At 42.4% G+C, this 22,783-nt stretch overlaps 3 protein-coding genes across 3 annotated transcripts; all 3 read left to right on the forward strand.

The window, feature by feature from the left end:
• The first annotated feature begins 7,409 nt into the window (after positions 1 to 7,409).
• On the forward strand, positions 7,410 to 8,369 carry LOC108799671 (olfactory receptor 6F1-like). The gene has a single exon (XM_018571567.1). It carries the CDS (start codon positions 7,410 to 7,412, stop codon positions 8,367 to 8,369), a length of 960 nt encoding a protein of 319 aa, XP_018427069.1.
• Positions 8,370 to 16,933: 8,564 nt separating this feature from the next.
• Positions 16,934 to 17,932, forward strand: LOC108799672 (olfactory receptor 10C1-like). Its single transcript, XM_018571568.1, has one exon. It carries the CDS (start codon positions 16,934 to 16,936, stop codon positions 17,930 to 17,932), a length of 999 nt encoding a protein of 332 aa, XP_018427070.1.
• A 3,662-nt stretch (positions 17,933 to 21,594) lies between these two features.
• Positions 21,595 to 22,446, forward strand: LOC108799673 (olfactory receptor 6B1-like). The gene has a single exon (XM_018571569.1). It carries the CDS (start codon positions 21,595 to 21,597, stop codon positions 22,444 to 22,446), a length of 852 nt encoding a protein of 283 aa, XP_018427071.1.
• The last annotated feature ends 337 nt before the right edge of the window (positions 22,447 to 22,783 follow it).

Genomic DNA, 22,783 nt, shown 5'->3' on the forward strand with positions numbered 1-22,783 from the left:
GCAATGGATGGGAGGTGCAAAGCAATTCATTTATGAGTTTGTGTCAAGCCGCACCTTTGCTGCACAACAGACCAAACGTGTTAAAGAAGACCTAAACCCTAACTAGACGATATTTAGTTTAAAAAAGCAATGACTTAGATCTCAACGTGCATTCAGGGCCGTCTTTAATGATGGGCAAAAGGGGCAATTGCCCTGGGTCCAGTCATTGTTGTGGAGCCCAAAGCAGCTGCCCCTTGAGCCCACAAAAGATACACACACGGCACCATTCTGTTTACTATGTGATCTGCATCACCTAGTGTTGCTTCACTCCTGCCGTACACCTAGTAGTGTGACCGCATGACGTCTCACGTGGGGTCATGTCTCCGTCTGATGTCTCCTCCTGTTTGCATGGCGGATGCGTGGAGTGGCGGTTATTTGGCTGGGTGTGGCAAGTATGTGGCGGGGTGTAGTGGGTAGGAGCGGGCATGGTGGGTATGGGTGGGGTGGGAGAGCCCAAACAAATGTTTGCACAGGGTCCAAGCAATATTACTACTTTCTTTAATTTTCTGTAACTTACTTTCTCTCTACCTTCCTTGATGGTCCTGTTATGGGCCTGGAAGGCAAGGTTTGCTTGTTTTATATACATCAATAGTATGACAATGGTCGATTTACAGGGTTATTCACGAAGGAGCCGAAGGATCCAGCCATAGCTTCGGCTGATCCTTCGGCTCTCTTCAGCCGCAGGAGCCCTTTGGTTCAGTCGAACTGAAGGGCTGCTGTACGGGCTATTCACTATAACCCGTACAGCAGCCGAAGGCGGCCGAGTGGCTCAGCCGAGCCGAAGGCATATGCTTTGGCTCGAATGAGCCAAAGTGACAGCCGAAGCGGGGAGAACAGCCTAGAGGGCTGGCTGTTCTAACCGCAAATGACAGCTGGGCCGAGCCAGTCCTGATCTCAAAGTGTATTTTCTATTTCCTAATACTATGGCTAGGTACCTGTGGATTACTATATTGATTGCTTTGTTTTTTTTATCGTTACATGTGTATACGGTAGTTACTTTATTATATTTTATGATTGATCCTATTTTCCCTTTAGGCATATCAATATATTTTATGTGATACTTGTCATGCTGTTTTGAAAACCAATAAAAACGTTGAAACTAATGATGATTTCACCTTTTTTCGTGCATCATGTTGCTACTGATCTCTTACAGCCTCTTGCAGCCACTTCCTGGCTACATACACTTGCCCCAGTATGGTTTGCACATCGTTAAAATATAAACAAAAAGATTGGAAACAACTTCTGAAATTACGTTGACATGTGAAAGTTTATATGAGAGTTTAGTGACTGAGTTTAGATCTGAATTTAAACTGAATTATAAAATGAGAAACAATTTATAAGGATAAGGAAACTATGTTTATTTATATATATTATTTATTATAGTACATTTTTTATTATTATTATTATTATTATTAAAGTATTAATATAAGAATGGCACTTTCTCTTTCCTGTCAGTGTTAGTGGAAAGAATTATTTCACACATTCATATGGCTTGTACCAATTCTCTCTCTGATCTCCTCTTCAATGGTCTGTTTCCCCTTACTTGGCTTTGTTTTAAATGCTGCATTCTGCTCCTGCGTCTCCCTCGTCTCCCCCTCTTCTGTCATCCTCAATTTGCTCTCCTCTCCAGTAAGTACCCTTCTGTCCACTCTCTGTTCACACATAGCGGTTTGAAATTCAGTGCAGTTTTCCACGTGTTCGTCCGCGCAGCACGGCAACACGCACATTGTAACATACGCGTGATTTCCGCGCATTTGCGGCTACTACTATAGCCGGAATATCCTAAGTTGCCCAGAACATCGCACTTGTACTTTTCTGCGTGATGCGCATTTTCATGCCGCGTGGACATCGCTCAGGTGTGAATAAGCTTCACCGGAATGTATTATTTTGCATGTTTTGCGCTGATGTGTGATTGGAGCCTTAATGCCTCTGTTCCCCTGCACTGTCACCATCCATTCTATGTATGATAGAGCCAATAAGATTGCCAGAACCACCCTTTAGGAGTCCAAAGTCTTTTACTGATTCCTCAAAAAAGCAACAGGAAGCCAATGCGTTATTGCGTTTCCGGGGCCCAAAAATCCCTCTTTATATAACCTACACACAAACGTTAGCACAGAGGAATTCAGAGATGATTTGAGGATCTACAGCTGAGTGATACACAAATAATTTTTGTTAATATTTAAGGTACCTGAATGTATTTTTAAGATTTAACTCCGGAGTTTAGTGTCACTTTAAATAAGTTAATTGTTAGGGTTTACATACACTTTAAAGAGGAATTTTACCCCTATTTTCAAAATGACAACATAGGCATACCATATTTTGCTTTTCCTTCCTGGTCTTCTCACAGCGGTCGTTTTTACTAAGGATAGATGAATATATCTCCCTTTACTTCCTGGAACTCTGGCACACGTGACTAGGACCATGCACATCATCTCAGGGGAGGAAAACGTCTTTCCCTGAGATCTCCTGAGATTACAGATGAGATTTCCCAGCAATGCTCTGCTGATGTAACCTTCCCAGGATGCAACGCTTGGGCACAGATTACATCATTTGTGCCAAAGAGGGCCAGGAAGTAGAAAAAAAGAAATTGTAAGTAAAATAAAAATGTTTGTTCAGCTAATGGATATAATATGATTTCATATCAGCATGCGGAGCTGTATACTGATGTGATTTTTAGTCAAAGGGGTAAAGGTCCGTTTTCAGTACAGACATTCCTCACTTTACGACTTACCTGCTTTGCGACCACTCGCACTTACGACCAGCTTTCCGACCTTACGTGCGAGAACACGTCTCGCCGGCGGAAGTGCTGCACTCCGTTCTCACACTGCGGGTCCAGGTAAGTGTTTTATTGACCAATTTACAGTACACTGTTCAGTACTGTACATCTGCAACACTATACAGTACTGTACTAATGCAGTACAGTACAGTATACAGTTCCTCGCTTAACGACCAATTCGTTTAACGACTTGGCCGCAGGAACGGACCTCGGTCGTGAAGTGAGGAATACCTGTAGTCCAAATTTAGGGAAAACAAATGGATTGGATGGGGTCAGGGGGTGCATAGTGAGGTGGAGGCTGGAGGCTAAAAAAACTGGGGAGAGAAAGCTGATTACATAAATCTCCTGAAATGCCTCTAGAAGACACTGAGGTGCCTAAGCTGCTTGTGGTCAGGAGGTGCGGAGGATCTGATCGTTCCATCTTAATTTTTTGCACATTTATTATTATACAGGATTTATATAGAGCCAACAGTTTGCGCAGCACTTTACAATGTAAGGAAGACATTACAATCACAATACAATTCAAAACAAGATGGTAAGGAGGGCCCCTTCCCCATGAGGGCTTACAATGTTACAGTTGCATGTTGGCCAATACCGGGCCCCCCAAAAGGACATTGCATGTTGATTATTAAACTTCAGCTCTGTTTCACATATCCCTGGAGTAGATAATTTTTTTGTATCCAAATCTTCCCTTCTTTATTAGTATGCAGGAGCAAAACACGTGAGACAATTGGCCCTCAAGGGTGGAAATTGTTATATATATAAAAAAGCTTGAGGCTAACTGATCATACATCAGAGGAATATGAGATCCAGACACGTCTCAGGTCTGTATGTAACATTTCATCAAGAGCTCCGCACCATTCCAACATTCTCTCTTATACAAACTGGGCTGTTCACTCCACAGCTCAAAATCAAAGTATTAAAGGAATTGTAAAGTCCCAGCACATCCTCTCCTGTTATAACATCAGCAGTGTTGTAGGAATACATAGTAGAGATGTGTATGATAATCAAAGCTTACTTGAAAAAAATCCCTTTTATGTAGTGAGCGCTGCCTTCCGTCTGCCCATCACTTCCACCAACATCCTGGAGTCCCAGTGTACTTTGTGTCTCTTTCCCTGCTGCTTGATGTGATACAATCTCCATTTCTTAAGACTACATAACCCATCATGCATTGCTTCCAGCAAGCAATGATGATGTTGCATTGTTCAGATGTTGAGTTGTAGTTCAGAAGGCAGGCTCTGTAAGAGTGGTGACACCAGGAAGTGCACATTCACAGAGCTGAGTGATATGGTGTCAGTACATCCTATGGGCATATTCAATAAGTAAGTTTACATACTCCTAGATGGATCTGGATATAAGGAGTGGGATAGAACTAATGGAAATTCAATATAGAAATACAGGTTTATTTGTAGTTTTTGGCCATAGAGACCCTTTGACTTAAAGTGGGACTATGGGCAAAATAAAAAATGACACATATGCAATCTATTAATAAAATTAACACATTGGTTTTAGTTTTAGTCCCCCCATAACGTAGATGTAATATCTGTTGATCCTTTTGTAGATCTCTATGTGTTCACTTCCTATAACAGAGAGATAACATTCTCTCTCAGGTCTGCTCCTCTGCTCAGTGGATGGGTGCAATAGCCAGCCTGATATTGGCTATTGCAATTTGAAACAGCCAATAGTAGTCTTGCTATTGATCCTGGCTGTTCACATTTACCTGCCGGCTGCGGAAGCGAGTCGGCAGGTGAATAGGGAAGCAGAGCACCTCTTGGCTGGTTGCTGGAGAGTTACTATTAACTCTCCAGCAACCACAAACTACAGTTATCTGGCACCTACCGGTCCGTAGGTGACGAATAGCTGGGAGTTTACTGTACAGTACTGTTGTACTGTACAGTAAACTCCATCGTAAATGCGAAAAATCGTAAACCCAAGGAGCATCTGTATATATTATATATCTACACTACACTATATTACCAAAAGTATTGGGACTCCCCTCCAAATCATTGGATTCAGGTGTTCCGTGACATTTCCTTGCTACTAAATATTCCGCGGTCACCTGTTACTGGTATTATAACAAAGTGGAAGCAACCGGGAACAACAGCAACTCAGCCACGAAGTGGTAGGCCACGTAAAATGACAGAGCGGGGTCAGCGCATGCTGAAGCGCACAGTGCGCAGAAGTCGCCAACTGTCTGCAGAGACAATAGCTACAGACCTCCAAACTTCGTGTGGCCTTCAGATTGGCACAACAACAGTGCGTAGAGAGCTTCATGGAATGGGTTTCCATGGCCGAGCAGCTGCATCCAAGCCTTACATCACCAAGCACAATGCAAAGCGTGGGATGTCGTGGTGTAAAGCACGCCGCCACTGGACTCTAGAGAAGTGGAGACGTATTCTCTGAAATGGCCAATCACGCTTCTCTGTCTGGCAATCCGATGGACGTGTCTGGGTTTGGCGGTTGCCAGGAGAACGGTACTTGCCTGACTGCATTGTGCCAAGTGTAAAGTTTGGTGGAGGGGGGATTATGGTGTGGGGTTGTTTTTCAGGGGTTGGGCTTGGCCCCTTAGTTCCAGTGAAGGGAACTCTTAAGGCATCAGCACACCAAGACATTTTGGACAATTTCATGCTCCCAACTTTGTGGGAGGAGTTTGGGCATGGCCCCTTCCTGTTCCAACATGACTGTGCACCAGTGCACAAAGCAAGGTCCATAAAGACATGGATGGGGGAGTTTGGGGTGGAGGAACTTGACTGGCTGCACAGAGTCCTGACCTCAACCCGATAGAACACCTTTGGGATGAATTAGAGTGGAGACTGTGAGCCCGGCCTTCTCCTCCAACATCAGTACCTGACCTCACAAATGGTCCAACATTTCCATAGACACACTCCTAAACCTTGTGGACGCCTTCCCAGAAGAGTTGAAGCTGTTATAGCAGCAAAGGGCGGTGCCGACCCAATACTGAACCCTACGGACTAAGACTGGGATGCCATTAAAGTTCATGTATGTGTAAAGGCCGGCGTACCAATACTTTTGGTAATATAGTGTATATGTATATATATATAGTGAAAACAATTCTACAACTGACTGCAGTTTATCAGTCTGAGCTCTGTTGTAGCGGGGATTACATAGGGACACAATCAGGTATTAATATTTGTTCCATTTACATTTAAGGACCTCTAATGAATATATAACACATCCAACCCACTTTGGAAACTACTGAGTTTGCTAGAAGCAAATCCTGTGATAGACTATTGCACTATTTTCCATCTCTTACAGTAAAGAACCCTTTCCATATGTGGAGAGCACAATTTTATTATTATTATTATTTTTAGGTCTTGAGGATTGTCTTTAAGGGAGCAACATTCTGCGTGAGCTATTTAAATCTGCACTCCAGGTAAATATATAGTTTAAATACATATTATCTGTTAAATCTGTAATCTTGTTCAGTCAGTCTCAGCATCCACCCACCCCTGCCAGAAAGCACAACCAGGTCCCACACTCTCTGCTAGCCGTCGGCAGTTGAGCAGTAAACTCTGTTCTACAGGTCTATACAGACACAGGGGGGTCTATTTATAAACAATTCTCAGGGTCCTTTACCCTGTGATTATCTGTGAAAGTTTGTTTTGGGTGAATAATGGCAAAAACAAATGTTCTGTTGAATATAGGGTGTTGTAATCATACATTATGGCCACTAGATGGAGCTGTGAAGGAGAGGTTTTCTTATGCTCCATCTAGTGGCCATAATGTATTATTACAACACACTACATCGAATGGGAAAACAATATACATTATGAACTTTTGCTTTCCACATTTGTTCCCCAAGATGAACATTCACAGATATTCACAGGGCCCCATAAATAGACCCCAGAGTGTCCCGGGTGTGGAGTATACCCAGCACCGACAAGGGAAGGTTAACCATATAAATTGGGCTTCGATTAAGTAACAGAACTAGCTGGAAGCAGTTACTTTGGTTTGCCATCTGTGTCACTACTGGTGGGGGGAATCTCTAAAAAGGAGCACGCTGGATGCTGTGATGTTTTCAGGAAGCTATGTACAGCCCCTTGCTGGCCCCTCCCACCAGCCATGGTCTTCCTGCATTGCAGAAAGAAGCACAGGCACCCAGGGGCGTCCCCAGGCCGGGTGTCACCCGGAGCGGAGACCAGGTGACACCCCGCCATGACGTCATTGCGCCTGCGCGGCCATTTAATTGACGGATGCCGGCAACCATCTCGGTGATGGACGCCGGCAGAGAGAGGAGGGGACGTTCACCCGGCAGATCGAGTTATGCCGCTGACACTGTTGGGCTCTCGGTCCATGACCAAGTGCCTGACTTTTTAGAGGGGGTGACACCAAAATGACTGTCAGTCGTTTTGGTGTCAACCCTCCAATGGTGTCACCCGGGTGCGGGTCGCACCTCCTGCACCCCCCTTGTGACGCTACTGCATGCACCCAGCGAGCATGTAAATTGTAATGAAAACCGAGTGGTTTTATTTCAAAATGTATTACCATTTTGATGGGGGAGGGGAGGAACCAGGGAAGGCAAAATATAAGCAGATTAAACTTCACCTTTAAGTATTTCTGTGATTCAGGAACCATGCAGACAGCGGACCACGTCAATCAGAGTCTAGCTTATATCTTCATCATTGTGGGATTTGAGACACTGAGGGACGCAGAGATCTTTCTGTTTTCCCTTTTCTCGGTCATGTACATCCTTACCATGGGAGCTCATGTCCTTATCATCACACTTGTCCTAATGGATAACCGCCTACACAAGCCCATGTATCTGCTTCTGGCCAATTTCTCATTGGTGGAGGTTCTATACACCACAGTTACTATACCAAAGATGTTGGATGCTCTGCTGACCCGGAACAAAGAGATCCCCTCTATTGACTGCCTTGTTCAGTTTTACTTTTTCTTCGCTTTTGGAGCAGCGGAGAATTGTTTCCTGGTTGTCATGGGCTTTGATCGGTATGCCGCCATCTGCCAACCCTTACACTACACCATGTTGATGACCAAAAGGACTACCTTGGGCCTGGCACTTGCTCCATGGATAGTTGGGTTTATAACGGCTGCCTGTCCTGCTATCTGGATATCCACCCTTAGCTTTTGTTTCCCAAATTACATTGACCACTTCTTTTGTGATTACTCGCCCCTCCTGAAGCTGTCTTGTGAGGACACCTCAAGAGGAGAGTTCACGTTCTCTGTGATATCCTGGAGTTTAACACTTGGCTGTTTTTGTCTCATCATGGTCTCGTACACTTTTATCATATTCGCTGTTCTGAAGATTCCATCTGTTGAAGGCCAGAAGAAGGCTTTCAACACTTGTGCTTCCCACCTCACAGTAGTATTGATCTTTAACGGGACAATCATTTTCATGTACATACGTCCCAATTCTCACATCAGGTTCACTCTTGACAAGGTGGTGTCAATCTTCTATTGCGTGGTGACCCCATTGATGAACCCCATGATCTACTGCTTGAGGAACAAAGAGGTGAAAGGGGCCCTTCAAAAGGTCTTCATGAGTTCACGTTCTCTGTGCTATCCTGGAGTTTAACACTTGGCTGCTTTTGTCTCATCATGGTCTGGTACACTTTTATCATATTCACTGTTCTGAAGATTCCATCTGTTGAAGGCCAGAAGAAGGCTTTCAACACTTATGCTTCCCACCTCACGGTGGCATTGATCTTCAACAGGACGATCATTTTCGTGTAGATATGTCCGAAATCTCACATCTGTTGACCCCATTGAGGAACCCCATGATCTACCGCTTGAGGAATAAAGAGGCCCCTAGAAAGGTCTTCATGAGCTCACGTTCTTTGTTCTATCCTGACACTTTTATCATATTCACTGTTCTGAAGATTCCATGCGTTGAAGGCCAGAAGAAGGCTTTCAGCACTTTTGCTTCCCATCTCACAGTGGTATTGATCTTTAACAGGATGATCATTTTCATGTATATATGTCCTAATTCTCACATCAGATTCACTCTTGACAAGGTGGTGTTGATCTTCTATTGCGTGCTGACCCCATTGATGAACCCCATGATCTACTGCTTGAGGAACAAAGAGAACAAAGAGGTGAATGTAGCCCATAGAAAGATTTTCATGAGTTCACGTTCTCTGTGCTATCCTGGAGTAATATATCTTGGCTACGTCTATCTAATTATGGTCTCTCACATTTTTATCATATTTACTGTTCTGAAGATCCCATGCGTTGAAGGCTAGAAGAAGGCTTTCAGCACTCGTGCTTCCCACCTCACAGTGGTATTGATCTTTAACAGGACGATCATTTTCATGTACAAATGTCCCAATTCTCACATCAGGTTCACTCTTGGCAAGCTGGTGTAGATCTTCTATTGCGTGGTGACCCCATTGATGAATTTCATGATCCACAGCTTGAGGAACAAACAAAGAGGTGACCTTAAAAAAGTCTTCATGAGTTCAAGTTCTCTGTGATATCCTTAGTTCTCTGTGATATCCTCTTGGCTACATCTGTCTGTATAATTATGGTCTCTTACATTTTTATTATATTCAATGTTCTATAGATTCCATGCATTGAAGGCCAGAACAAGACTTTCAGCAATTGTGCTTCCCACCTCACAGTTGTATTGATCATTGACAGGACAATCATTTTCATGTACATGCGTCCCAATTCTCACATCAGGCTCACTCTTGGCAAGGTGGTGTTGATCTTCTATTGGATAGTGACCCCATTGATGAAATCCATGATCTTCTGCTTGAGGAACAAAGAGGTGAAAGACGCCCTTAGAAAGGCCTTCATGGGTCAAAGGATCACAGCACAAGGAGGGTGACAACATATTTAGAGACTTCGGTTCTACAGAATTTATAATACTCTGAATATTAAAGACTACCATGTTTAGACCTCGGTGTGCTAACTAAGTCCATCACATCAGAAAAGCTGTAATTGCCCACCATAGACACAAAAATAATATATTTGTTGGATATTTTATTCAAAGAAGACTATTGTGCAATGCATATTTTCTTTATAAATAAAATTATTTTAAAAAAGGGTCTCTTTTTTTTTAGATAAACATGAACTGTTACACATGAATTTATATTTTAAGATTTGCAGCCAAGAGGTGGCGCTCTAGGTTCCTCTTTACATATCTTCCATCTTATTTATAACTGCTTTTTTTATATGTCCATTGTTTATAGAGCTCAACAGCTCAAGCTTAAAGGAGAACTATGAGGTGAGTGTTTTTCACTCACCTCATAGTTCTAGCCAACCTGTGACAATGAGACTGTCACAGGTCGGCTCAGTAGATTGGGAGGTGAGCGAACACATACCGGCTTTCGCTCACCTCTCGATCTTGTCACGGCTCTCTGCCGTGACAGGGGAGGAGCTGGATTCCCCCCTCCCCGCTCCGATCCTCCAGCGCTGACTGAAGGAACGGACGGGGGAGGGGGCGGGTACAGCTGGCTCTGCCTCTAGATAGGCAGAGTCAGCTGTCAGTCACGCAGCTGGGCAGATCCTGGCACAATTGTCGGGATCCGCTTCAGCTGCGGCGTCTCAGTATACCGCAAGCTACAGCTCGCGGTATACTGAGCCTAGGGTGACGGGAGGACGCTAGTTGGTGTCCTCCCGTTACCCTAAGGAGAACTATGGGGAAAAGACTTAACCCCATAGTTCTCCTTTAAACTTGGAGTGATGAATTACCTCTCATCCTCCTCCCTGCTTGTTCTGTACTGTTCTGCACGAATCTTCATTGAGGGAGAGAGCGTCTGAAAAGAAGCTGCTTGTGCTGTGCTTTATCTTTAGAATTCTCTGTGTCACCAGGGATATGAGTATATCTTGTAATAAATGTTTATTTCTTAAAAAGGAGAAACTTTATAAATGTTACGAAAAGATCATTATAAAGCGTCAATTTAAAATCATGTCACCTTACAAAAAATTTACAAATGAAAAAAAAAAATTGTAAAACAATTATAAATCAAGGGCAATGTATATTTGTTTTGTATTGTATTATTTTTAAAAATGAAGAACTTATATAAACGCTACAAAATAATAATTAAGTATCAACATAAAAGCATGCCACCTGCAAAAACAAAAGCCCCAAATCTTTATAATTTAATTAAATAACAAGGGCAATGTTTTTGTTTGTTTTTTAAATTTCCTTACAACATATTTGTTCTGTATTGTAATAAATGTTTATGTCTAAAAAAAATTACTTATAGAAATGCTACAAAAATAATAAAGCATCAATTTAAAAGCATGTTACCTTACAAAAAAAATATAATTTCCTTTTTAATAAAAATAAAAAAAACATAGACAATACATAATATTTATTCTGAATCTGCAGACCCACTAAAATGTATATAGACCTTAACAATAAACTTCTCTTATTTGCTCCCTTTGGTCTGTCAAATATTCTATGGATTGCATTTTGTTATATCTGTTCAATAAGTGCAATAAATACCAGTAGATCCTGCCAGAAATCCAATGGCCTGTGGTCTCTGGCTCTGCTGACAGGTATCAGTTGGCAGTGATTCCAGTTCTCTCTGTAGATTACGAAAGACCTCCCCACTTTGTTATGGAGATTTAAAGAGGGAGAGGTGTTCTGTAGTACTAACACACTTCATGTCCTAGGGTGACAACTCTGCTCCTCCATAGCTGCAGTACAATGAATGAGCGTTGTCACCCCAAGACAGGGAGTGTGTTATTGGCAGGATCACTAGGTCACAGTAAAGGAAAAAAAACCTGATAACAGAAAACTAATGCGGCCCCCACATCTTAGGACTGGTGAGCAGCAATATATTAAATTTTTGTTCTTTGGGTTAGATTGACCTTTAATAATACCTCAGACCCGGGATACCCTATTTGCATTGATTCAGTTACATTTTACTGGTTTCTCTCTTTGGATGTGTTTTTGGTTAGAGGATTGAGAGTTGGGAAATGTGGCACTTACGTAACTCCCGAGAGCTGAATCCTCCAGATGCGTCTCTGTGTCTGGAACGCCATAAAATAGAGCTGAGCGCTTAGTCACAGCGACTCGTACAGTCCGGATCCCAGGACACTTCACAGGTCTGTATCATTATATCGTAAGAAAAAAGAAGATTGTCGCTGTCTATAGAGCAGAATGCTGCGATGTATCCCGGAACATTCTGAGATCCTTTTTATCATTGTGTAAATAGGCAAAAGTATTACGTTTATTCCAAGTAGAAAGAATAAAACAAAAATTAAATTACATTTAAAAATGAAAATTAAAAAAATTGCATTTCCATAGCACACACATTGCTTTAGATCAGTAATTCTCAACCTGTATAACCTCAGGACCCACATTTGTCCTCGGCCATTAAGTTGCACTGCAATGGAACACACGGCATTGTGGTACAGATCCATCCAGTCTCCCAATCTTATGAGAACTGGAGTGTATGCTCAGCCTGGGGCCCAGTGTGGGCTGCTGTGCTGTGATGGAGCTCCATCCATATGTGCATTGCTTGTACAGCTCCCTTGCATGCCCTGTAGAGGTGCCAGAATATGACATCACTCCAGCCCAGGCACCTCTGCAAGGCTAGCGAGGGAGCTGCAAGCAATGCACATGTGGTTGAAGCTCCCTCACGGCCATGGCCCCATCACACCCCACCTCAAGCTGACACTCGGCGCCGGGCAGCATATTTTGAATGGCTGCTTGGCCCGAGAACTGACAGTGCTGCGCTGGGGGGAGGCTGGGAAGCCTCATCTAGAAAAGTGGAAGGCATGTGGTGACCCACTGATCATTGCTGAGCCTGATGAAGGGGATCCTGCGTGGCCCCGAAAGCGCTAGTTTTGGTAACATGACGTTCCAATAAACTAACTCTTTGGACAGCAATACTGGTTGTGTGCTGGTGACATTTATTTATCTTCAGGCCTTGTTCACACCAAGCGCGGAGCAGGTGCAGAGCAGTTACAGACTGGAGCAAAACTGCGTCCAATGTATTCCAATTGTATTTTTAGCTCCAGTTCAGGTCCAGAGCAGGTAAAAAAAACTGCAGCAGGCCCTATTTTACCTGCTCTGGACCTGCTGTGGAACGCATGCAAATGCATCAAAAATGCATGCAAACGCCTGGAACGCACTGAAAGCCCATTTTAAACAAAAAAAATAAAATAATTTTTTCCCCAAAAAAACGGCCCGGAACGCATCAAAAACGCAGAAAAAATGCGGCAAAAATGCGGCACAACCCACTGCACTGCGTGTGCAGAAACTCATGCAGATCTGCTCTGCATTTGGTGTGAACAAGGCCTCATACTGTGTGGCGGCGCCACCCGCAGGTCACTACAAGCACCCCCCTCATTCAACTTTGGGTTTTTCCGGTAAGGGGTGCGACAAGGTATCTTTTTGTTTGTCCCACTGAACAAGGGGTCGCGACCCACTTTTGGGTCACGGCCGACCAGTTGATAACCAAGGCTTTAAAGGATATCTATGGTCAAAACTAGAAATAAATCTGTATTTCTATATTGAATTCCCATGCGTTCTATCCCTCTCCTAATAACCAGATCCATCTAGTCTGTAAACAAGTCTGTAAACTTACTTATTAAAAATGCCCATAGGGTAGACTTCCTCTATGCACTGACACAGTGTCCCTCAACTCAACTTCACAACTCCCCCAGAGCCTGCCTTCTGAACTACAACTCAACGTCTGAGCAATGTAACATCATCATTGCTTGCTGGGAGCAATGCATGATGGGATATGTAGTCATGAGAAATGGAGATTACATCACATCAAGCAGCAGGGAAAGAGACGCAAAGCACACTGGGGATCCAGGAAGTTGTTGGAAGTGATGGGCAGACGGAAGGCAGCGCTCACTACATAAAAGGGATTTTTTCATATAAGTTTTGATTGTATTATCAGAGACAACTCTCCTATGTATTCCTATTACAATGCTGATGTTATAACAGGAGAGGAGATGCCGGGACTTTACAGCTCCTTTAACACGGCTACATAAATATAATACAATTTGCATTCATTTAATACAAAGATTATAAAATGAAGAACAAAGGTAAGTATCAGTTTTTTATTTTATCTCATTATAATTTTTGCATCAAAATGTTCAGTTTACAAATGTAAATATCCTATGGGTGTGGAGTAATTTCTCTGCATTAAATTTAAACTTTGGCCCTTTTTAATAGACTGGGGCAGGAAGTTTTTTTTCAATACTGAGGGTCGAGGGAACATACTAGGTGGCTGGGTGATTATTTTTTTAATTATTATTTTTATACAGGATTTATATAGCGTCAACAGTTTGTGCGGCGCTTTACAATATAAGGAGGACATTACAATCACAATACAATTCAAGACAAGGTGGTAAGGAGGGCCCTGCCCCTGGGGGCTTACAATCTAAAAGGGAGGGGCCAGTGATACATGAGGAGGTAGCTGTGTGGGGATGAATTGTTTGAGAACGTGATGGTTCACTGGTTAGGTTGAGGTGGGAAAGGCTTCCCCGAAGAGATGAGTCTTAGTGATTGCTATTCACATGGCACTGCTGCTGCTAGGTGGTCCTGAGGGGTATGGGAATTTCTTATGCTCCTCAGCGCCATCTAGAGGCGGTGGCGGCATGTTAACGGCATTTGGCCAGCTATAGGCTGGGTGGAAGATTTCTTTAAATCAGCCCCAAAGTACCATGTATATGTACCATTTTGTCCTGAACAAAACAAGGTATAATTTTACCTGCATACACATACAGGGCTATTAAGTAAAGGGTGAAGAGTTTGGAGAAGGCCGGAGAAGAGAACAATCTAGGACAACATAGCTGAACTGGAAAGTGAGCTGAATTGGAGAATATTTCCAGTTCAGCTATGTTGTCCTAGATTGTCCACCTCTCCTGCCTTCTCCAAACTCTTCACCCTTTAGTGAATAACCCTGTTAGTAGTTGCAAAGACACAGCTTTACTAGCACATGCCAAAGTTGCAAAACTGGATTTAGGTGTTAAGGTTTGTACTACTTTTGTCATTAAGGGGTTAAAATGGATGTCCAGGATCCCCCCAGCCAAAGCACCCTCCTTAGTACTTTTTTTTTTTAGTGTTGCATGAACAGAAAATGCTAAAAAAAAAATGCCTTATTGGCCATGCTTTGTACCGGAAACTTTGCTCTACTGTTATTTTACATCTGTTTTGTCTACAGATTGCAAGGAAGATAAAAAAAAAAAAAAGTATTGCAAGATAATATTGCCAAAAGAAAGCCCGGTGTGTTCAAAAACAATGTATTTATTGTTTTGTTAAGAGAATGATAATAAACAAAATAACTGCATTTTTTTTAATCAGCCTTAAAGTGTCTTCAGTTTTAAAAATAAACAAAATAAAGGATGTTAGGATTGTTACATAACAATTACATTTTTCTGCAAATGTGAACACATTGCATGGATCTGCATTGAGCGCATGCCTAGCAAAAATATTTTTCCTTCTCTTGGATAGAAGGGAAGGGACAGAACTCCTGTTCGGTCTTTACAATTACTGCAGGATCCATTAAAGATTTCCCCTCACTTCCTGTCCTGCTGACAACATTTGATTAGGCAGGATGTGAGGGGAGCTCTCCAACAACAACAAGACAGACAGAAATAACTTTTTTTTAGTAGGGGAAGGCTAGAGGCCATTCCAGATTTCTATTAGTTTCAGTGTTGCTTTTATAGATTTTCCCTCACTTCCTGTCAGGGAAAACCATCGTCAGTAGGGCAGGAAGTGAGGGGAAATCTTTCTAACAAAGCCCCAGATATAACAACAAGGTAGTAAAAAGCTCACCTGGCTCGTGCAAGCGTGTTTTAGCCAACTTGGCCTTAATCTTTAGCAAGATTTTGCTGGACTGACTTCCTTTAATGGGTCACTCGACATTCCCACCAACAAAACAAAATACAAAATATGGACCGGGGTCAGGTCTCTGATCAAAGTGCTCTCTCTAGGTTTTGTTATATATATTTTTTCCGATTGATTGTATAAAAAAATTAAATAATTTTTACAAGATATCACCAAAAAAAAAGCCTTGTTTCCCCCCCAAAAATATTATTTTATAATCTAGACCAGTGATGGCGAACTTTTTTGAACCCGAGTGCCCAAACTGCAACGCAAAATCAATTTATTTACCTCAAAGTGCCAGCGTTGAAAATAAGTTTAGTACTGTATTGCAGTTCGGGCGCTCGGGTTTAAGAAACGTTCAACATCACTGCCTTAGGCCCCATTCACACCATGCGACATACCTTACAAGCGGGGGCCGGGATAGCGCGACTGTTCGGGGCGACATCCGCGAGGAGGAAGCGGCCGTCTAATCTGCCTGTTTAGAGGTCACCGCCACTGCCTGATTGTGACTGGCCCGGATCGCGTGCTGAAGCAATCCAGGTCGGTCGGATCTATTTCTATTGGTGGTCCCTGAACCTGGGCTCGAGTGCCAGCAGAGAGGGCCCCGCGTGCCCTTCCTGGCGCGCGTGCCATAGGTTCGCCACCACTGATCTAGACTAATAACAATGTTCTTCCTAAGTAAACAGGCACATAGCACAAATATAAAAATTGAGTTGGTGCACCAGTATGCGACCCAAAGTGGTTAAACATCAATTTTAGGTGCCACAGTAAGTACCTTGGCAAAGGCGACCAATATTTATCAATAGGCACAGCAGACGTATGCCTATAGGTGGCTTTACCTTGAATAGTTATCAAGAACACATTTTTTCCCATCTTTATTAGAAATACATTCCTCTCATGTCATCTTATTTACAAATCATTACAATAAACAATGCCGAGCTAGGACCAGTAGAAGAAACAAGCCCTAGCTTCATATTTATCTCAGATGCTTCAACAATGAGATCTCCCTGCCACAATATCCAACTTGTTTCCTGTCCACTTGGGTGTGTCGGGTGCTCCTGGCCACCGTTGTGTATTCCAACTCCTCCTGTAACATTTCATATAATATCAAATAAATATAAAACCCAACAAGGATGGTGGGAGCTCCTCATAACTGGCACAGAAGGTGAACTCAGGGCAAAGATCTCACCAGTAGAGTCCTCAAAAGATACAATAGTCTAACAGGTTTAACCCACCAGCATCTACCAAACACTAAAACTGAGTGTACTGAAATTTTAAATAAAAAATGTGATTAAAATATAAAATTTTTACTTTACAATGTCTGTTTCCCAAGGATAATGTCAAAAACTGACAATGGGAACCGCAGTATTGCTGCCTCTTTCATTATTGTTGGGTTTGAAACCCTGCGAGAGGTGGAGCTGTTTCTCTTCTCCCTCTTCTCCAGCATGTATGTCCTCACAATCGGAGCCCATTTTCTGGTCGTCACACTAGTGGCAGTGGACCGCCATCTCCACAAACCCATGTACATACTTCTGGCCAGCTTCTCCTTACTGGAGGTCTTGTACACTACTGTGACTGTTCCCAACATGCTCAACGCATTGTTGACCCGACACAAAGAGATTTCTTCTTCATCGTGCTTGGCGCAGTTTTATTTCCTTTTCGGCTTTGGGGCTGCAGAAAACTGTCTTCTTGCCGTGATGGCTTATGACCGCTACGTGGCCATCTGTAGACCATTGCATTATCCAACTCTGATGACTAGTATGACTAGCTTGAAACTAGCACTTGGCGCTTGTGTAGGTGGTCTACTGGCTGCCTTTCCACCTGCCGTCTGGATCTCTACCTTGAGGTTTTGCTTTCCCAATTTTATAGATCACTTCTTTTGCGATTATGCCCCTCTGCTGAAGCTTTCCTGTGAGGACACTTCAGATGGTGAGTTTGCCTTCATGGTCATGTCATGGAGTGTTATCTTGGGCTGTTTCTTTCTCATCATGATATCCTACACCTGCATCGTTCTTGCTGTCCTAAAGATCCCATCGACTGAAGGGCAGAAGAAGGCTTTTAGTACATGTGCATCCCACCTAGCCGTGGTGTCCATCTTCTATGGGACTGTGATCTTCATGTACATTCGACCCACTTCCCACATCCGCTTTGAAAGGGACAAAGTCATTTCTGTCTTCTACTGTGTAGTTACCCCTCTCATGAACCCCATCATATACTGTCTTCGGAACCAGGAGGTGAAGGTAGCTGTCATGAAAACTTTGAAGATGTTGGAAAAATATGAGAACCAGTCGATGTTGAGGGTTCGGATGGTAGAATGCATCAGCATCAAAGACTGATTTTAATGTCCTGCATCTCACATACCTCACAGAAACACACATTCCATAGAATACTTATTTTAAAACACTCTACTTAAGGCAGAATTCTGGCTCATCCTACAGACCAAGAAAACTCTAACAAGCCAAAAAGGCCAATACAAAAATACTGATTAATACTGTTGTGTATATATTTTATGTTGGAGAATAGTATCATCTAACCCTTCACATTAAAATGTTTACATCAAAGCTGAAGTTTATTCTGCTTATTTTTGCCTTCTCTGGTTAATCTTTTCTACCCTCGTGTTTCCATTTTTACAAACACCATCACTGGGTCTCTATGACTCTCTATGGAATGCAAGCAGATCATAGAAAGAGGGAGGGGCTGGCAGGGTGCTGTGTATAGCTTCCTGAAAACATCACAGAACTCTTCCTTAGAACTCATCTCAAGAACTTTGAGCTTTGATACAAGGAGAGGCTCACAGTGTGCAGTGAAATCAGAGTAAGCAATTTCAGTACAGGAGAAGAGCCGGTACAACTGTGCAAGACTGAATATAAGCCTGGAGTTCATCTTTAAACACTAAAGTCAAACATAAAAATTTTGCATGTAAAGTGTATCTAAAGCCAACACTTTTTCCCTTCGCTTCCAGTACCTAAGACATGGCGGGAAGTAAAAGAAGATCTCTCCAAAGCCAGGAAAAGTCCCCTCACAGACGGTTGCCACCAGAAAAGGTGGAAGATTTCTCCTCACTTCTTGTTCTCTTGACAACTTAAAAATTCTGGACTTCCCGTGACTTTCTGTACTGGAGTTAATGGTCACCAGGATAATAGTGTGGTCAAGAGGGTGAGAGCGATTCTCCTGACCAGAGACAGCAGTAAAAGTCTGACAGAAGTTAAAATTCTTTCATGGTATTTGCACAACTAAAAAAAGTCACAAATGGTTCAATTTATGAACAATTTGCAGGGCCTTTCACCCTATGAATATCTGTGATTGTTAGTGTTGGGAGAATAATGCCAAAAATGGTTCTTCATATATTTTTCCCCAGTTCAAATGTAGTGTTGTAATAATACAATTATGTCCACTAGCGGTAGTTTTCCAGTTGGAATGTAGTGTGTTGTTGTAATAATATATTACGGCTACTAGATGGAGCTAAGGAGCATAGGAAATAAATAATTAGCAAAATTAGAGTGTATTATCTGAGAGACAATAACCCCAAAAATACTGGACAGTGGCTCGACAGTATGTAAGCAGCGTGGTTAGGCTGCAATATAGGAGAGAGAGAGACAAGGCGGGTTTTATCTTGAAATAGAAATTACATTGTAGTATTTGAGGGACAATAGCAACAAATATTATACTGTGGCTGGATAGTATTAAAGCAACTTGTTAGGACCGCAGTGTAAAAGGAAGAAGAGAGGTAGGTTTTATCTTGAAATAAACATTCTAGTGTATGATATGGGAGATAATAGCCACAAATATTGTGTGGTATACTATCTGGACAGTATGTAAGCAGCTTGGTTAGGCCACAATGTAAGATAGAGGGACAAGGCAGGTTTTATCTTGAAATATTAATTAGAGTTGGTTATTTTCGAGACAATGGCTGCAAATATTGTACAGTGTGCAGCACTGACTCCCTAACGCGTTGCTGGTAATGATGGGTTTTCTGCCTCTCCAAGTGGTGACCCACCCTTAACTGACACCCCAGTAGTGATTGAATAAGCTTTACATAAGCAGCAATAGGCAGAATAACCCATATTTTCCAGCAGCTCCTTAGGGAGTCATTACTACACACTGTACAATATTTGTGGCTATTGTCTCTCAAATAATCCAGTCTGATTCATATTTAAAGATAAAACCTGCCTCGTAAAAGATAAGTGCTGAATAAACAGTTTCAACAATGACAGAGTGAATCTGTCAGAAACCACAGAGGCAAAGCTACAATAAAGTAAATGACACAAGTTCACTTATTAGCGCCTATGTATTGTCTTGCCAAAGCACACTAGGGAGAGGACCTAACCTGCTGAATAGAATAAAACAGCCACAGTAGTAAATGTTCTTGGAGGAGAATACAAGGAAATGCAATTAGCAGTGTGGTCTACATACCACTAATCCTATCTAACCACTGGCCAGTCAGGTAGCAGATGTAACAGTCCACCAGCGATGGGGCCCTTTGAAACTTGAGCGCTTACCCTCCAAGTGGGGTTCCACAAGTAAAGGAAGGGCGATGCAGTCTGCTGGACAAGTTCCAATGAAAGCAAACAAGTTCAGTACATTACATTTACCACACAAGTACTGTATGTAGAGAGGTTCTACAAACAAAGGGCAGCTTTGCCATGTGAAAAAAAATAACCCCCTGGAAAAAGATTGCAAGGGGGGTACAGCAGCACAGGCTGCCAGCAGCCCCTAAACTACTCCAACACACATTGACAACTGGCTGATGGGAATCCGCCCTTTTATAGTGAGGGGACTGTCACATAACAAAGTTATGGTCCTTCTAAGCCAGATGGCCTAAGTTCAAAGGTCATGCAGGGCATTATGGTTGAAAAGAATCCAACTAAGTGAATTCTTGCATTAGATCTCTGTGTCCATGAATCTTGAACACACAGAATTTTCCAGGTGGGGTTAACATGTACTAAAAAGTTTGTGGATTTGAAAACTGCAACATTGCAGGTAGATCGGGGTCACCAAGGAGCTCATTTGTGAGTAGCCAATGGGATAACACGGGCTGGTGCTGCATATTAGGGCATGGATGATCCTGATATAGGGCGGTCAGATGTCTCCTGTATTAAGGACTGGCATCCTATATAGATACAGTACATCAGCTCTTAGAGCCCCTGTATGTTGACTACTATATAGAACATCTTTTCCCATATTCATTTTTATGTTCTTTATACACAGTTTCCTCATTGTGTTTTACTTCCGTTAAAAACTACCTGTCCATCTAAGAGTACCCTGTCCACAAAATGACAGCGCTGCTGTGTGATTTCACCGCAGAATAAACAGCAGTTTCACTCTATTATAGGAAGTGAAATATAACTGGTCTATTGACAGGATCAATAGGTAATAAAACTATGTTACAGGGGGAAAACAAAACTGCTGTGTTAATGCTCCCGACAGAAACCGTGTGCCTATAGGTGGCAGAGGCAAAGAGGTGGCTTTTTCTTGAATAGTTATCAAGTACACATGTTTTCCATCTTAATAGAAACACATTCCTCTGATATCATCTTATTTACAAATCATAAGAATATACAAAGCCAAGTTAGGACCACTAAAAAAAAGGAGCCTTAGTTACTTATGTATTGGATATGGTTTAAGTGAGATATTTCTGCCATACTTTCTGGCCACCTATGTGTGTTCCAGTTCTTTCTGTTACATTCTCTATAATAAAAATAAATATAAAATCCAACAGGGTTGGTGGGTGTCTCTACTAATGGGCAGAGCAGTTGTGCAGACCCAGGAACTCAGCAAAGTGATCACACCAATCGAGTCCTCAAACAATGGAAGAGGTGGTAAGGGAGTTTAACTCTTCCAAACAATGAAATTGGGTGAACTGAAAGTTTTAAATCAAATTTATGATTAAAATATCAACTTTTGCTGTACAATGTCTGTTCACCAAGGATAATGTCAACTGCTAATGGGAACTGCAGTATCACTGCCTCTTTCATCATTGTTGGGTTTGAAACCCAGCATGTATGTCCTCACAATCGGATCCCATTTTCTGGTTGTCACACTAGTGGCAGTGGACCGCCATCTCCACAAACCCATGTACATACTTCTTTCCAACTTTTCCATGCTAGAGGTCTTTTACATCACCGTGACTGTTGCTAACATGCTCAATGCATTGTTGACCCGACACAAAGAGATTCCTTCTTCATCATGCTTGGCGCAGTTTTATTTCCTGTTCGGCTTTGGAGCTGTTGAGAACTGTATTCTTGCCGTGATGTCTTATGACCGTTATGTGGCCATCTGTAGACCTTTGCATTATCCAACTCTGATGACTGATAAGACCAGTTGGAAACTAGCACTTGGCGCTTGGGTAGGTGGTCTACTGGCTGCCTTTCCACCTGCTGTCTGGATCTCTACCTTGAGGTTTTGCTTTCCCAATTCTATAGATCACTTCTTTTGTGATTATGCCCCTCTGCTGAAGCTTTCTTGTGAGGACACTTCAGATGTTGAGTTTGCCTTCATGGTGATGTCATGGAGTGTTATCTTGGGCTGTTTCTTTCTGATCATGATATCCTACACCTGCATCGTTCTTGCTGTCCTAAATATCCCAGCAACTGAAGGGCAGAAGAAGGCTTTTAGTACATGTGCATCCTACTTGGTGGTGGTGTCCATCTTTTATGGGACTGTGATCTTCATGTACATTCGACCCACTTCCCACATCCGCTTTGAAAGGGACAAAGTCATTTCTGTCTTCTACTGTGTAGTTACCCCTCTCATGAACCCCATCATATACTGTCTTCGGAACAAGGAGGTGAAGGTAGCTGTCATGAAAACTTTGCAGATATTGGGTAGTATGAGAAGCAAGCAATGGTGATGGCTTGAAAGGCAGAACTTATCAGCAATTTAAACTTTCCTACATCAAACAAGAAACACACATAATAATAGACTATATACAGTACGTTTTAAAACACTCTACTTAGGGCCATGTGGGTTTGGATTTTGTTTTCCCTTAATAATAAAAACATCCCTTTAAAAACTGCATGTTGTGTTTACTTGTGTTATCTTTGACTACCCTGTTTCCCCGAAAATAAGACCCTGATAATACCCTGATAATAAGACCTAGTACTATTTTTGGGAATTGCTAAAATATAAGACCTACCCCGAAAATAAGACCTAGTTGTGACCATTCCCAGGGCCAGTGGTGGCATAAA

The sequence above is a fragment of the Nanorana parkeri genome, unplaced genomic scaffold (genome assembly GCF_000935625.1).
Source record: "Nanorana parkeri isolate BGI_ZX_2015 unplaced genomic scaffold, ASM93562v1 scaffold1784, whole genome shotgun sequence".
In the NCBI taxonomy this organism is placed as follows: Eukaryota; Metazoa; Chordata; class Amphibia; order Anura; family Dicroglossidae; genus Nanorana; species Nanorana parkeri.